Source organism: Chrysochloris asiatica, unplaced genomic scaffold, assembly GCF_000296735.1.
Source record: "Chrysochloris asiatica unplaced genomic scaffold, ChrAsi1.0 scaffold00062, whole genome shotgun sequence".
In the NCBI taxonomy this organism is placed as follows: Eukaryota; Metazoa; Chordata; class Mammalia; order Afrosoricida; family Chrysochloridae; genus Chrysochloris; species Chrysochloris asiatica.
The window spans coordinates 71,491-88,029 of NW_006408580.1; the positions used below are offsets into that span (position 1 = coordinate 71,491).

A 16,539-nucleotide genomic window follows, 5' to 3' on the forward strand; every position below is an offset into this window, starting at 1 on the left:
GCGAATGGAAAGGGATTCCTTTCTTGGAGGCAGGTATTTCACAGTTGGTGTGTCACCTCCAATGTCACCAGAGATGTAACTCCTTCTGCACCAACCTCATCTGCTGTCACGTAGTCCAAAATGGCTGCTCACAACTGCCAAAGCTTTCATAGTTTTGATAATGTCTTAAGAGCAATTGCAATGATGACTCACCAACTAGGTGGTAGCCTTCCTCATTGTCTTTAGGTCGGAGTGTCACATTGTATAGGCTCTGTGTGGGACCAGCTTCTTTTTAGCTTTACCTAAACACCTGATGACACTGTATGAATAGATTGCTGGAGAGACTAGCAGTACAGTATGCACAAGATAGAAAGTGGTAGGTCCTAACACAGCAACAGAAAAGCTGGTCTCACATAGCTTGTGGATGTGCATTGTGGGACCTGGGGCAGTTTCTGAGGGGCTAAATCAGTGGCTCATAAACATTTCTACAGCTGGCAATCGCTGTGTCCCCAAAGCCCTCCAAACATAAAGCATTTCCTCCTCCACATAGGGCTGTGTGTTTATGTATAAGAGATGTTGGGTGATGTTTGAGGGCTGATGGGGGTTCAGAAAGGGATGGGCCATAAAGGTCCTGCCCCTCATATTTCCCACCTCTTAATTATGACAGTCTTTGTACCCAGAAGATAATGATCCTTCATAGAAGAGATCTGCGTTATACCCCTGATTTCTTTCCTTGCCTTGTCTGCTAGGAAGCTCCATCCATATTTCTGGCATAAACATTCTTTGATTAGTTTTAATGGTTCTAGAATGAAGTCTCTCAGACATCTTGTAGCAGTTGAGTGGTGGGGTATTGAACTAAAAAAGAAAAAAAGAAAAAAAGTATTATTGGGTGAAAGTTAAGGTTTTGACTTTGGGAACCGATGTGACCTTGGGCAAGTTACTTAATTTCTCTTGGATTCAGTTTTCTCACCCGAAAAGTAAGCACCATAGAGCTGTTGTTGTGACTGAGTGTCGTAGCTGGTCCCACACAGAGCCTATACAATGTGACACTCCAGACCTAAAGACAATGAGGAAGGCTACCCCCTAGCTGGTGAATCATCATTACAATTGCTCTTAAGACATTATCAAAACTATGAAAGTGTTGGCAGTTGTGAGCAGCCATTTTGGACTACGTGACAGTAGATGAGGTTGGCACAGAAGGAGTTACATACATCTCTGGTGACATTGGAGCTGCCACACCAACTCTGAAATACCTGCCTCCAAGAAAGGAATCCCTTTCCATTTGTTTGAAGCTACTGTTGTTGTGACTGTTGTGTCATATCATTTGCTTCACATAGTCCCTAGCACAAAGTAGATATTTAGTTATGTCTAAGTTCTCATTTATCACTTACTGAGCCTGATGCAGGAACCTTCTCCCTGGCCTTGCCTTCTGTAGTATGTTCTCCTCAAAGCATCTTGAACATGATCTATTTATTTATTTATTTAAAAAGATTTATGTACAGGTATGTTGTAGTTGTTATTATTGTTAGGTGCCATCTAGTTGGTTCTGACTCATAGTGACCCTGTATACTGTTTCCAAGGAACGACTGGTGGGTTTGAACTAGCTACCTTACAGTTAGCAGTCAAGTGCTTATCCTACAGCACCACACCAGGACTCTATATACTGGTATGACTCATTGTATTGTACTTCACTTTATTGTGCTTCACAGATACCGGGCTATTTGCAAATTGAAGGTTTGAGGCAACCCTGCCTGGAGCAAGTCAGCATGTTCTCGTCTCTTCCTGTACTGCGGCACATTCTGATCATTCTCACAATGTTTCTAACTTTTTCATAATGTTATTGCAAACTTAATAGACTCCAGTATAATTTAAACATAAGTTTTATATACATTGTTGTGGTGATGGTCCAGTCGATTCTGACTCATAGCGACCATGTATAGGGTTTCCGAGGAGTGGCTGGTGAGCTTGAACCGCCAACCTTGCACTAAAAAAATTTGTGTGACTGACTTTACTGTGACATTGCTTTATTTCAGTGATTTGGAACCAAACCTTCAATATCTCTGAGGTGTGCCTGTACACACACATTTAATTTTATTTAAATAATAATAATAACCACTTACAAAGGGCTTGTTAGGTGTCAGGCATTGTTCTAAACTCTTTAAAGTGATGAATCATTTAATTGTCAGCTCCATTAGAGAGTCATTGTAATTATCCCCTTTTAGAAAAGAGGAAACAGCAGAGAGAAGTGCTACGCCCTAGGTTACACAGCTGGTAGATGGCAGAGCCAAGATTTGAACCCTGGCTTCCCTTATGTTTTTGTTTTCTTCACTGATTATAGTTCCACTGTGTAAAACAATACCTGGCATACAGGAGATGCTTTAAGGAAATCCCGATGGGGTTCACATACTATGGGAGAAGACAGAGAATAAACAAGAGTCAAATATACAGTAGGTGTATTTTTAATGTTAAAGGATCTTTGGTAGCATAGTCGTGCTAGTAACCTCAAGGCCAGCAGTTCAAAACTACCAGTCGTTCTGGGAGAGAACAATTAAACTTTCTGCTCCTGTAAAGATTTACAGCCTCGGAAACGCTATGCATGTTTGCTGAGTTGGAACCGCCTCCACAGCACACCATCACCACCATCATATAATATTAGGTTACTTCCGTCTGATCTTTTAAAAATCTGATCCCTCTCATGATTTCCAGTTACATCCAGAATGAAATATGAGCTCCATCCCTGGCCAAGGAGGTCCTACAGTAGTACCTGTCTTTCCTGACTCCCCCTCCATCTTTCCTTTCTCTGCACCTCTACATCCCCAATACACTGCCACTGTTTCTGTTCCTCCAGTGTGTGAAAACTAGGTCTTACTTCAGTGCTTTGGCAACAGCAGTGCCCTCCACCAGAAAGTTCTTTGCCCCAGATCTTTGTGTGATAGGTTCTTTGAGGTCAGTGTAACAGTAAACTCCAATTAAGAAGGACAGCTCCTGACCATTCAGAGAAAGCAACCTGTTGTTGTTGTTAAGTGCCATTGAGTCAGTTTGACTCCTAGACACCCTGTATAGGTTTTCCGAGGCTTTAAATCTTAGCAGAGCCGAAAGCCTCATCTTTCTCCCGTGACCGCCCATCTTGTGGTTCGCAGTCCAGTGCTTATTCTATGGAGCCACAGCGCTCACTAAGCAACCTATTGCTCACTACTTAACACCTCTCATTCCCTACCTCCCACCCCACCCTACTATTGTCTGTGTTCCAGACTGCTATTTATTTATTCTCCAACTTCTTGTTTGTCTGCATACCGTGCTGAAAGCGTTAGAGTGTAAACTCCCAGCCCCAGCCATTGGATGCAGCCAGTGACCATTCCCTCCGTGTCTTTGAGCACACAGAGCTCTTCAGCCACGTGTGCTGTCTTGCTGTTCAATTTCATTTTCTCTAAACCCAATATTGCCCTCCAAATTCAAGACACCAAATTCCCGCCTGCCAGAGTATTTTTCCTAAATTCGATACTTTCGCTCCCAGCCACACGAAAATTGCACCCTGGAAGTCTTAGAAATGACAGCCTCCGCAGAACAAACGTAACCCCTCCCTCTTTAGCATAGTGGGCTCGGCCATCTCGCCTGCGACAGCGATATCACAGGTGCGGCCATCTTCCTTCCACGCCTGCGCCGCTGCCACCGGAACAACATCTGGCAAAGTGGAAGTGTGTGTTTAAGTGTGTGTATGTGTGTGCCCATGTTGACTCCTGGCAGACGCTGTCTCAAAGCTACAACCGAGCGTGCGCAGGATTGGACGCAGCAACCCTTTAGATGCTAAAGAGTCGGTCCTAAAGCGGAAGTGCTTTTCGGGGACAGTTCTTGTAACGGTGGCCTTTGCGGCTAGCCGAAAATCTGTTTTCAAGATAGAGAAAAATAGAAGGAGAGAGGGGCGGGGCTGAAGAGGAGAATCCTAGAGGGTGTGGGCTGAGTGATGGGGGCGTTCCGGGAAATGAGTGAAGGGAGGTAGGTCTGTGGGGAACATTCATGTCTGTTGGGTGAATGATGAGGGGGGGACAGAGAGGTCAGCGATGGAAGATTATCTGTGGGCTCAATAGTAGGCAAAGTTAGGGGGATAGTTAGGATTGAATGGGCTTATCGAACTTTGAATTTTACACATTTCCAGCACTGTGACCTGCGCTAAGGGTCCAGCCGCACCTCCTCAGGGTGCAGGCCCCTCCTTATCTTCCTTATCCTCCCCCTCCCCACTCTGCTCTTCTCACCCTCCCTAAGCCTGTTGTGAATGCTCCAGCTGAAGTGAATCTGCACCCGAAGTGCTCCTTCAGGTTCCAGACCAAGACAGCCTGTGTGAGGTGAGGAAAGAGGGAAGAAGAGGCACCTGAGAGAACTCACTCGTCGAGGGGCCACACTGAGTCTGGGGACTGGGTGGGTTGAGCAGGGCCTGGTGCCCTAAGGTCTGAGGAAGATCCAGTTAAAACGTCATTAGGATAATTGATAGTTTTATACTCATTGTTTTGTTGTTTAGCAAGTTAAGTAACATATTTTAATTATAGATTGCGTAGGAAATAGGGGGAAAGAAAATCAAAAGGGACTAATTTCACCCCCTGCACACGTTTGGAGTCCTGGTGTGGCACTGTGGGCTAATGCATCAGACGCCAAAGTTGGTTGAACTGCAAGGTTGGTGGTTCAAGCTCACCAGCTGCTCCTGGATACCCTATACAGGGTCTCCATGGGTCGGAATCGACTCGAGGGCAATTAACAACAACAACACACATTTAGATGTGTATTCTTAGACATTTGTCGTGTATTTTAAACATTTTGCATAGTTCTTAGATGGGTTTCTGTAGTTTTACAAGCTACTTTTTTTTCTTCCCCATTTAGAAGCATAGCTTGATGTATAGTTTTCTAGAATTTTTTTCCAACTTCTAATTTAGATGTTTGGATATAGAAGTAAAAGATAATAAATAAAGTGTACAGTTCCTAAAAACATTCTTAAGTTGAAATCAACGCTGAGATGAAAGAACTTACAGAAAAATTATGTATGATTTGTTGTTGTGCCGTCAAGTTGGTACCGACTCACTGTAACACTGTATAGGGTTTCCAAGGAACAACTGGTGAGTTTGAACCACCAACCTTCCGATCCAAACCAATCTTGCAGTCCAGTGCATTAACCCACAATGCCACACCAAGAACAACCTGTGTATTCCTTTCTCATGTGAACGTTGAAAATGAAGGTTTGTTTTTTTAAATTATTTTTTGCGTGTACATATTATAATAAATTACTTTATATCCTAATAAAGTATTTATAGAATATATTCAAATATGTATGATATATTCTAATAAATTATTTCATTAAGGAAAATGCCTAGAAATACAATTTTTTTAGTCAGTTACACATGCATAGAATATTTTTTTAAAAAACCTTCATTTTCAATGTTCACATGAGAAAAGGAGTACACAGATTGTTGCTAAAACCACATGGCTGCCCACCTCTTCCAAAGAGCATCCTATCCTCATGGCCAGCTTTGTAGAAGGATTTCTATATAGGTAATTCAGACCACTGAACAAAAGCCTGATGAGGTCTCTCATACCCTCTTTTCTTCCCCCCTTGTTCCAGCTCAGCCTTCACACATCTTTACCCTTTCTCAAGAAGGTCAAGAAATGGCCAAATCCCTGGTAAGTATGTTGTCTGTCTGTTCCTTCCTTTGTTTTACTATGGATGTAATGAGATCAAGAGCTTTGGTGGCAAAGTGGGCTAAACTTGGGTCTGCTGACCACGAGGTTGGCAGTTCAAACCCACCCAGTCACTCCTCAGGAGAAAGATGAGGCTGTCTGCTCCTATGAAGATGTACAGTCTTGAAACTAAGTAGTACTTCTATCCTGTCCTAAGTAGTGTCTATTCTATATGGTCACTATGTGTCAGAATTGATTCTATGACAGTGAGTTGGTAGTGATCAGATCTGTAAAAAACACATGAAATATTTATAAATAAGCACTGTCATCAGGAAAAATACAAAAGAAAGTATATCAAGGCCAAATTAGAATGGGGGTGCATGCAGGATTTAAGATACAACAGGTACTAATTGTTGAGCTTCAAGTTTCTCTTTGAGCTCTCTGGCAGCCATAGCAAAAAGGGAAATGCATCCAGTTACATGGCTCACCTTACCATCAGGAGAGAGAGCACACCAATCCTCACGGGAAGTAAAGATTTCCTGGAACTGAGTTTCAAAACATTTCTTAAACGACAGCCTGGGGGAAAATGCAATCCCTGGCTTCCTGCATATATATCCTACAGCACTCTTCTGTGAACTGGAGAATAATGTCAAAATATAATTTGGGAATTAAATATTTTAGTGAACCTGCCCTCTTTCAAATGATTTTCCTAAAGCATTTTCTCAGTTGGACTTTCTAATTTTGTTTGGTCAAGACACAACATCCTGTAGACACCCACAAATTTTCTAATTGACATACAATTGATTTTACTTTGTTGTTGCTCTACAATTTGATGAATGTTAATGCATGTATTGTTGTTGTTAAGTGCTGTCAAGTCATTTCCGACCCAAACGACTTTGCAGTCTAGCGCATTAGCCCACAGTTGGTATAATTAGTTTATGGGATAGAAAATAGTTTCATCATCCCCCAAACTGTCTCATGTCCTCCCCCACATATAACTCCTCGCGACCACAGAGCTGAACTACGTAAGTACAGTTTGTCTGTTTAAGAATGTCATGTAAATGGAATCCTGTGGTATTTAACCTTTTCAAATTAAACTTTATTTTGAGATAATTGTAGATTTGCATGTAATTATAAGAATAATACAAAAATCTTGTATACCCTTTATGCAGTTTCCTCCAATGGTAATATGTTGCAAAATTATAGCATAATATCATAGTTCCGATACTGCCAAATTGTTTTTCAGAGTAATTGAACCATTTTGTGTTCCCACCAGCAATGTCTAAGAGTTCCAGCTGCTTCAGTCTCACCAGCAATTGGTATTGTCAGTATCTTTTATTTTTGTAGCCATTCTAATAGGTATACCTATAGTCGTATCTCGTCATGGTTTTAATTTGCATTTTTCCTAATAGCTAATGATGTTGACCATCTTTTTATAAACTTATTTCCTTTTTTAAATCTTTTGTGCAGTGTCTATTTAAAAGTGTGCATATTTTAAACTGTTGTGTTCATTTTCTTACTGTTTTGAAAACTCTTTATATATTCTTGATACAAGTTCTTTGTCAGATATGTGGTTTGAAAATGTTGTCCCTTAGTCTTCTGTGGCTTGTCTTTTCATTCTCTAAACAGTGTCACTTACAGAGCAAGATTTTACATTTTGATAATGTCCAATTTATAAATTACTTCTTTTATGGAATGTGATTTTGGTGTCAAATCTAAAAATTTCTCTGGTAGCGTAGTGGTTACGAATCGGGCTGAAAACCTTAAGGTCAGCAGTTCGAAACTACCAGCTGCTCCACGGGAGAAAGATGAAGCTTTCTGCTCCCACTAAGATTTACAGCCTCGGAAACCCTATACAGGGTCGCTATGAGTCAGAACCGACTCGGTGGCACTTAACAACAACAACAACAACCATTGTTGTTATTTGTTGTTAAGCCTTTGAGCCTACTCAGACTCATAGTGACCCTGTGTAGGGTTTCCAAGGAGCAGCTGGTGGGTTTGAGCCACCAAACTTGTAGTTAGCAGTAGAGAACTTATCCTACAGCACCACACTCCTAACCGTAGATGTGGTGAAGTGAATTCTTCTATGTGGCTCTTTGCGTTAGTTCTTTGGAAAAGCAGCTGGAGAGACTTTGCCCCCCTAATCCCTGAGGAATTTGCCTTTGCCAGAGTTTTCTACCTTAGTGGGTTTGTTATTTTTGTCTGGGCAGTCTGTAAACAACTTGCCTTTTTGTCTGGTCGTGGGCTGCAGCCTGCCCTGTAATTGCAGGGATTGGCCAATTTTGTCTTAGTTTCCTTTTTAGTTTGTTCTTTGCTGATGTGTAGAAATCCAGCTGATTTTGGTATGTTGACCTTGTATCCTGCCACTTTGCTGAATTCATATATTACTACCGTAGCTATCGTGTAAATTCTTTTTTGGGCCTTCTATAATGCACACATAGGATCATGTCCTCTGCAAAGAGGGATAGTTTTACTTCTTCCTTCCCAGTTTAGATGCCTTTTCTTTCATTTTCTTGCCTAAATTTCTCTGGCTAGAGCTGCCATTACAATACTGAATGGCAGTGATGAGAGTAGATACTCTTGTCTTGTTTCTGATCTTAAAGGGAATGCTTTCAGTCTTTTCTCCACTGTTTATGATGTTGGCTTTAAGTTTTTCAAAAATGCCCTTTGTGATATTGAGAAAATTTCCTTCTATTTCTATTTTGTTGAGTGCTTTTATCATAAATGGGTGTTGGATTTTATCAAAAGTGTTCTCAGCATCTATTGAAATGATCATATGGTTCTTTTCCTTTGTTCTATTAATGCAGTATATTGCACTGATTGATTCTTTAATGTTGAACCATCCTTACATTCCTGGAATAAATCCTACTTGGTCATGATGTATAATCCTTTTGCTATGTTTCTGTATTCAGTTTGTTAGAATTTAGTTGAGGACTTTACATCTACATTATGTGAGTGGTCTGCTTGTAGCATCAGTGTGATACTAACTTGATGGAATTAATAAGGGAGAATTCCTTCATCTTCTTTATTTTGGAAAACTTTTAGAATTGATGTTACTTCTTTAGGAAATGTTTGGTTGTTGTTGTTGTTGTTGTTGTTAAGTGCCGTCGAGTCGGTTCCGACCCATAGCGACCCTGTACAAGGTTTCCAAAGGTGTAAATCTTTACGGGAGTAGAAAGCCTCATCTTTCTCCCGCGGAGTTGCTGGTAGTTTTGAACCGCTGACCTTCAGGGTCGCAGCCCGATTCCTTCATCTTCTTTATTTTGGAAAACTTTTAGAATTGATGTTACTTCTTTAGGAAATATTTGGTAGAATTCACCAATGAGGCCATCCAATCATGGATGTTTCTTTGTTTGGAGGCTTTGATTACTTCTTTGGTCTCATCACTTTTTAGGGGTCTACTGAGGTCTTCTATTTTTTCTTGAGTAAGTAGAAGAATTTATCCATTTCATTGACGCTATTAAATGTATTGGCATACAATTGTTTGTAATACTCTCTAATGATCAGTTTTATTCATTAGGCTCTGTTGTGATGAAATAAACAACATATAATAGTTTCTAATTTTGGATATCTGTGTCTTCTCATCCCACCACCCATTATTTGTTGCTTAGTCTAGTTAAGGCTTGTCAGTTTTATAGATGCCTTTTTTTTTAAAGCTTTTATTATGAATTGAGTGATACTTTACATGGAAGAATATTGGTTTTGCACTCATCCTATCATGTTTTGTTTCATTGCAATGATTACAGTGCCCTCCATGCATCATCATTTAACAGTATTTGCTTCTATTCCCTGACTTTTTGAGTTTTTGTTTTTTGTGGGTTTTTTTGATGTGCACAAAAAACACTCAGCAATATACAATCATTTAAACAACCAAAGGGCACATTCTGCAAGCCAGCCTCCTGGCCACCAGCACACAATCTTTCTTTTTCCATGAGTCTAGAGTCCTCAGCTGCTCTCTCTCTCCATGCCATCACCTCTGCCTCTATCTCTGGTGCCACTGCTTTGCTGGTTAGGGCCCCACATTCTGCTCATGCTCTTCTCTCTTGATGGCCCTAGTTTTATAGATTATTATTTTTTAAATTTATTTAAGGTTTTTATTGTGGATTGAGTGAAAATTTACAGGGCAGATCATCAGTTTTACATTCAACAAATCATACACCTTCTTTTGTTACAATGATTATAATCCCTTCCATGTACCACCAGTTAACAATATTTCTCTCTATCCACTTTAGCTTTAAAAAAAAAAAAAAAAAAGACCCACTCAGGCATATATAATAATTTACATCTCCAAAGGGCACATTCTGCAAGTCTGCCTCCTGGCCACCAGCTCTTAGTCCCTCTCTTCCCATGAATCTAGAGTCCTCAGCCACTCCCCCTCTCCCTGCCTCCATCTCTGGCATCACTGCTTCTCTGGATAAGGTCCTGCATTCTGCTAGTGCACTTCTCCCTTGATGGTCCTAGGGTCCTCTGTTTCTGGACTGTAAGATTAACCACTCCCCTGTTTTTGTTACAAAACTTATACCTTTACAATTGTGACAGTCGCAATTAGTCATGATAACAGTTATTCACTATTGAATCATACGAAGCTTAATCCCATCCCTTTTCACCAAACCCATCTAGACAAGATGAAAATTATTCAGTGGGGAGTCTATCTTTCCCCTCATACTCTTAAACTGAACTCCACCTTGAAACCTTGTAAGCCAGTCACTTCATGCCTTTATCACCCCCTCATTTTAGGTAGCCGATGTCTAAGTTGCTCATCCCTATCTACCCTGTGTACAGAGGGGACAGCATTGATACTTGATGTGAAGACTCCTTCCCTCTCTGTTGGTATTTTGAGCTACTGCCTGTCTGAGTATAGGTCAGGCTCATCAAATTGTAGCAATTTACCCTTGTTTCCTTTATCCAAAAAAAAAAAAATTGTTGGTTTTTTTTTTGTAATCTTCCTCTAGTCGAGTTCTAATTATCGAGCCATCGAGGCTAGATCAAAAGGTATGCAAGTTTGGATGTTCTTGTGCATCTCCCCTCACTTCATATCAGCTGGATGCTTCACTCTCAGCTCTAGCCCTCTGTGGCTATGTCCTTGTCCATGGGCTCAGGTGTCCCCAGGTCTTACCACACTTTGGACCAACCAGTCCTTCCTTTTCTCTCTCTCATCTCCAGGTTAATAGAGTCTGTGGAACATGGCTGAACTCAGCCTATTTCTTCACTGCTGTCTTTCCCCATCTTCTACTCACCAGTAGACCAATGTGGTCGCCAGCAAGGTTACATGCCTATTTGTGTGTTCCCTTTGAGTTTCAGTCTTAGAGGGGGGTTGTTGGTGTCTTTTAAAGTTATATAATAATCCTTGTTCATCTCATAACAATTTTGCTTTAAAATCTATTTTGTCACCATCCCTAATTTTTGGTGATTATTACTTATAAGGAATATTTTTTCCATCCTTTCACTTTTAGTTTATTTGTATCTCTGAGTCTAAGATGTGTTACTTTTAGGCAGCATGTAGGTAGATCATATATATTTTTTAATCCATTCTATCACTTTCTGCCTTTTGACTAGAACACTTAGTCCATTGATACTGAATGTAGTTACTAATAAGAAATTATTTATACCATCTTGTTTGTTTTTTGAGAGTTGTGTCTTCTGTGCCTTTTAAAAATTTACCTCTTAGGCTATCATTTGGATTTTGTTGCCTTTTAGTAGTGAGCCAATTTGGTCCACATTCTATTTTGCATATATATATATATATATATTTAAGATAATTTCTTCATTACCATGAACATTACCATTAATATTATTCTTTTATAACAACCTGGGATAAATTTTCAATAAAATTCACCAACCTTATAACTCTCCCATTGTATTGTTGAAATCTCAGTTGTGTCATCATAGAACTTGTGACCTGCAACATAAATATATGCTTATTTTTTAACATATACCCATTCCTTACTTACCAACATGGTTAGACTCCAAAGATCAGCTCAAATGTGAAAATTGGTGTTAAGAAAAACTTCAGGACCAAATGTTCCTCAGACTCCAGGAGTTTTGGAGGTGACCCTGTGGGGTTGTTACCTCCCCTTGTGCTTGTCTCTGTGCCGTGACTTCACACTTAAAGCAAGTGGGTCTGTTTGTGCCATTTCAAACCAGAGACCAAGCTGATTGAGTAGGATTTGCAGTCAGTAGAGGACCCTCCCTTCTCTGACCCATGTGGAGTTTTTCCTCTCCACACAAATGCCCACCCACATGGGACTGCCAACTGCTGGCCTCCGCATCCTCAAAAATTCAAGTGGTGCATCTCAGGGTCTTCAGTGTCCTTCTGTGCCCTTCTGCCACCTTCTCACAAGCTCACGGCCCAAAGCTGCAGCTCTCCCCAGACGGTGGGGCACCCACCACCAGCCTGTGGGCCTGGCTGGAATTCAGTAAGGCTGTGAAACATGTGTACAAGTTAATTACCTTAGGCCCTGACATACAATCTTTTTCTTTCTTTCTTTCTTTAACCCTTTTAACTCTATTTGCATTCAAGACTGAGGAGAGGGTGGGATGGGAGAGATGAAGGACTTTAGGCTCAGAAGGGAGCATCTCTCATTCAAAACACATGGGACCTTACCTGGCTATAAGGTGACTTAAGTATATTTTCCAGTATTGTCCTAAATGTGAAATGTCAGATAACAAGATAGTTGATAAATGAGGAGTAGGTAGTTGTCTTTATAAAGAAGGACTGCCAGAATTTTCCCAGTTATCCAGTAAAATATACCATAAAAACTTTACCCTTATTTTTCCCTAAGGAATTTCCTTTACTGAAGATTTTTGTACACGTGTGTTCATGTTTCTTTCGCATATCTTTTTATTCCTGTCAAAAGAATTCCTTTTAGTATTTCTTTTAGGGGTGGTTTTGTGGAAATGTATTCTTGCAGTTTTTGTTTGTGAATTTCTTAGTTACCCCATTGTTCTTGAAGGATAACTTTGCTGGATACAATATTCTTGGTTAACAGTGCCTTTATTTCAGCACTGGCCTTTAAAATTTCTGAGGAGAAATTAGTGCTTAATCTTATTGGAGCTCATACCATTGCTAGTCTCTTGCCATTTTCAATATCTTCTTGTTGTCTTTGATATTTGAGAGCCTGATTATGATATGTCTTGGCATATGTTTCTTTGGATTCATCCTACTTGGAGTTGGTTGAGCTTCTAGTTTTATTTCCTTTATCAGACTTGGAAATTTTTATGCTATTATTTATTCCAAGATTTTTTTCTAATCCTTTCTCTCTCTTTCCTCTTGTGTCTATAATTCCTATGATATGAAGGTTGGTTCACTTGCTGTTTTCCCAGAGCTCCATTAAACTGTGTTCAGTGTTATTGAATCTTTTCATTTGTTGCTCTTTAGCCTATGTGATTTCAGTTATTTTATCTTCTAGCTCATTGATTCTGTCTGCCACCTGTTCAACTGCTATTTAAACCTTCCATTGAGTTTTTCCTTAACAGTTATTGTCTCATTCAATCTTATTATTTGTTTGTTTTCTTTTTATAGTTTCTTTTTCAAAAACAAGTTTATTTACTTAAGAGTTTAAATACATAACATGATAACTAAAAAGGGAAAAAAAATGTTACTTCACATGGCATTGGGCAGCTCTTGGTAGTAAGTTGCAATATCTACAGCTACCTAGGTATATGACTGATACATCAATTTTAAATTTATTCCCTTGTCAGAATTTTTTACTCTGATAGAAGGTTGGCCTTATATCCCGCTTCTCTGGACATTCCAAGGTCAATAAGAACAATGATCTTGGTGTCAAGCCAGATGTGGCACTGTGGGTTAATGCACTGGAATTCAGCATGAGTTTGAATCACAAGGTTGGCGGCTCACGTTCACCAGCCGCTCCTCGGAAACCCTATACAGGGTTGCTATGGATCTGAACCAACTCCACTTAGAAACTTAGAAACAACAACAAAGTCCTGGTGTAGTGCTGTAGTATAAATACTGACCTGCCAACCACAAAGTCAGCAATTCAAATCCACCAGCTGCTTCTCAGAAATCCTATACAGGGTCGCTATGAGTCAGAACCTACTCTCAGTACTTAACAATAATATCTCGGTTTATAATTGTGCTTTGTTCATTGTTTTCCTCATTTCCTGTAGTTCTTTGTGTTTTAATTCAGTGAGTTTGTTGGAGTCCTGGTGTGGTGCTGCAGGTTAATGCGCTGGACTGCAAGGTCAGCTTGAACCATAAGGTCGGAGGTTCAAACTCACCAGCTGCTCCTTGGAAACCCTATATAGGGTGGCTATGAGTCAGAACCGACTTGATGACACTAAACAACAAATAGATAAAATGTGTCTCCTTATCTCTTTTTCATTGTGTGAGCCATCATTTCCATTTTCTTCATATTTATGGGGATGTTGGGTTTTATTGACTATGAGTCATTAATTTTTGCTTGCTGCTGACTATCTCAGTCTTCCCCAATAATTATCACAACAGCACTGGTTATTAGAGGAAATGCCAGGGCGCATTCTTAACTTCCAGTTAAGTGGAATCAGTATTGTGTCTCCAGGTGAGAATATTCCTCCCTTTCTTTGTAACTAAAATGTCCTGGGTCACAAGGACAGTGCGCAGAGTCTTTGGGCCTTATTTCTTGTTTTGTTTTGTTTTGACTTTTTATTGTGAACTGGGTGAAGGTTTAAAGAGCAGATCATCAGTTTTTCTATTCAACAAATCATACACACTTTGTTTCATCTCACTGATTGCAATTCTCTCCATGTAACATCGCTTATCTCACCTTGTGTTTCTTGTTTCTGTTTCTCTGTCTTCCCAAACGATTCTGACTTTTGTCCTTGGGTAAGTGTTGCACTTTTAATCTTGAATGATTAACCATTCTGTAGTGGGCATACCTCACTAGTATTGTTAGACCCTTGTAGCTTGGCTGAAAATTGAGCCATGAGAGTGAGTCCAGTTCCAGATTTGAAGGTGACTAAGGGTCCTATCAGTCTCTATCTGACCAGCAAGCTTGATCTTTTTTTATGATTTTAAGTTTTGTTCACATTTTCTCCCACTCTATCTAGGACCTTCTAATGCGATCCCTTTCAGGGCAGTGGTAGCCAGGCACCATCTAGTTTTCTGGTCTTAGGGTCATGGACACTGATATTCTCATGGTTTATTAATCCATTGGACTGATTGTTTCCATGTGTCTTCAGTTTTAATCACTCTTCTTTCCTCTGGACACATGAGTGATTCATGTCAAATGGTTGTTCACGAGCTTTTAAGACCACATTTGCTATTCACCAATGTAGGATGTGAATATGAATAGCAATGGAACATTGTCAGATACAGTACCAGAAGATGAATCCCTCACGTTGGAAGGCGCTCAAAATACAAGTGGGGAAGAACTTCCTCTTCAAAGTACAGTCGACAATAATGACGTGAATGGCGTTTACCCTAATGATATGAATAGAGCAAAGCTTTCCGGAGCTTCATTTGCTGATGTGGCATAACTCAAAATGCAGAGAAACAGCTACAAACATCCATTAATACCTGGAACATGGAATGTACAGAGTATGAATCTAGGAAAATTGGAAGTTGTGAAAAATGAAATGGAGGGTGCGTGGGTGGCGGCGGCGTGTGCGTGAGGCGTAGACTGTTGTGCTCCCGGCTCTCCTCTTTCCCCTCTTGGTTGGGTGGAGGAGGCTGAAGCGATGCTGGGCTGCTCCCCACTCCCTCTCCCTCAAGAGACCTCTCCCCGGCCCTCTTGCGCTGCACGGTCTCTCAGACGCAGGACTGTCCCAGCCTGGATCTGGCTCGTGGGCAACAGAAAATTCAGTTTCAGCAGAAAAATGCCAAAAAGCAAGCTGGACGAAAGAAGAAACAAGGACATGACCAAAAGGCTGTTACCAAAGCTGCTTTAATATACACCTGCATTGTTTGTAGGACACAAATGTCAGATCCTAAGACCTTTAAGCAGCACTGTGAAAGCAAACATCCCAAGACTCCACTTCTTCCAGAATTGGCTGATGTTCAAGCATAAAGTTCTTTACAGGTGAATTCATGACACCTTTGACTCTTCTGTCTCAGACCTTAGGTAACAAACCTGCAGCTGCTTTTCTAATGAACTGTTGATCAGCAAAAATAAAGGGGCTACAGAAACACTCATTTTTATGCTGTTCCCTTTTGGGATTCATGCAAAGACAATTCTGTGTAAAATGTACAGTTGACTCTGATTTGGACATCTGAAAATCAGTCCATCCTTGTTATAAAAATATTTTTACAACTGTACTTATATTGATGTTAATATTGTGTAAAATAACTCATTTAATAAAGTAGTACTTTGATTTTACAACAACAACAAAAATGAAATGGAATGCATAATAATTGATATCTTAGCCATTAGTGAGCTGAAATGGACTGGTATTGCCATTTTGAATCAGACAATCACATGGTTTACTATGGCAGGAACGACAGATTCAAGAGGAATGGCATCGCATTCATCATCAAAAAGAACATTTCAAGATCCATCTTGAAGTACAATGCTGCCTGTGATAGGATAATATCCATACACCTACAAGGAATCCTTGAGAGGTGCTGCAGGGTAAGGCACTGGACCACAAGGTTGGTTTGAACTGAAAGGTCAATGGTTCAAATCCACCAGCCACTCCTCAGAAATCCTACACAGGGTTGCTATGACACTGCACTGGAGGTGCTCACTCATCTTTATCAAGAAATTTGGAAGACAGCTACCTGGCCAACCGATTAGAATGTGCCCATTCCAAAGACAGGTGACCCAGAAGTTCAAGCGGAATTCAGAAGAGGATGTAGAACTAGAGATATCATTGCTGATGTCAGGGATCTTGACTGAAAGTAGAAAATACCAGAAAGATGTTTACTTGCGCATTACTGACTATGCAAAGGGTTTTAACTGT

The 16,539-nt window shown here is 40.3% G+C and overlaps 1 protein-coding gene across 1 annotated transcript; it reads left to right on the forward strand.

Moving 5' to 3' along the window:
• The first annotated feature begins 3,940 nt into the window (after window positions 1-3,940).
• On the forward strand, window positions 3,941-15,647 carry LOC102831363 (zinc finger protein 706-like). Its single transcript, XM_006864285.1, has 2 exons — window positions 3,941-3,972; window positions 15,353-15,647. The coding sequence occupies exons 1-2, from the start codon at window positions 3,941-3,943 to the stop codon at window positions 15,645-15,647; spliced, it is 327 nt and encodes a 108-aa protein (XP_006864347.1).
• The last annotated feature ends 892 nt before the right edge of the window (window positions 15,648-16,539 follow it).

Excerpts from the sequence above, each read along its gene's own strand:
- LOC102831363 (XM_006864285.1), top strand. The coding sequence starts at position 3,941 with ATGGGGGCGTTCCGGGAAATGAGTGAAGGGAG. Across the intron at positions 3,973-15,352 it reads CGGGAAATGAGTGAAGGGAG|AGACCTCTCCCCGGCCCTCT; the intron begins GTAGGTCTGTGG and ends CTCTCCCTCAAG.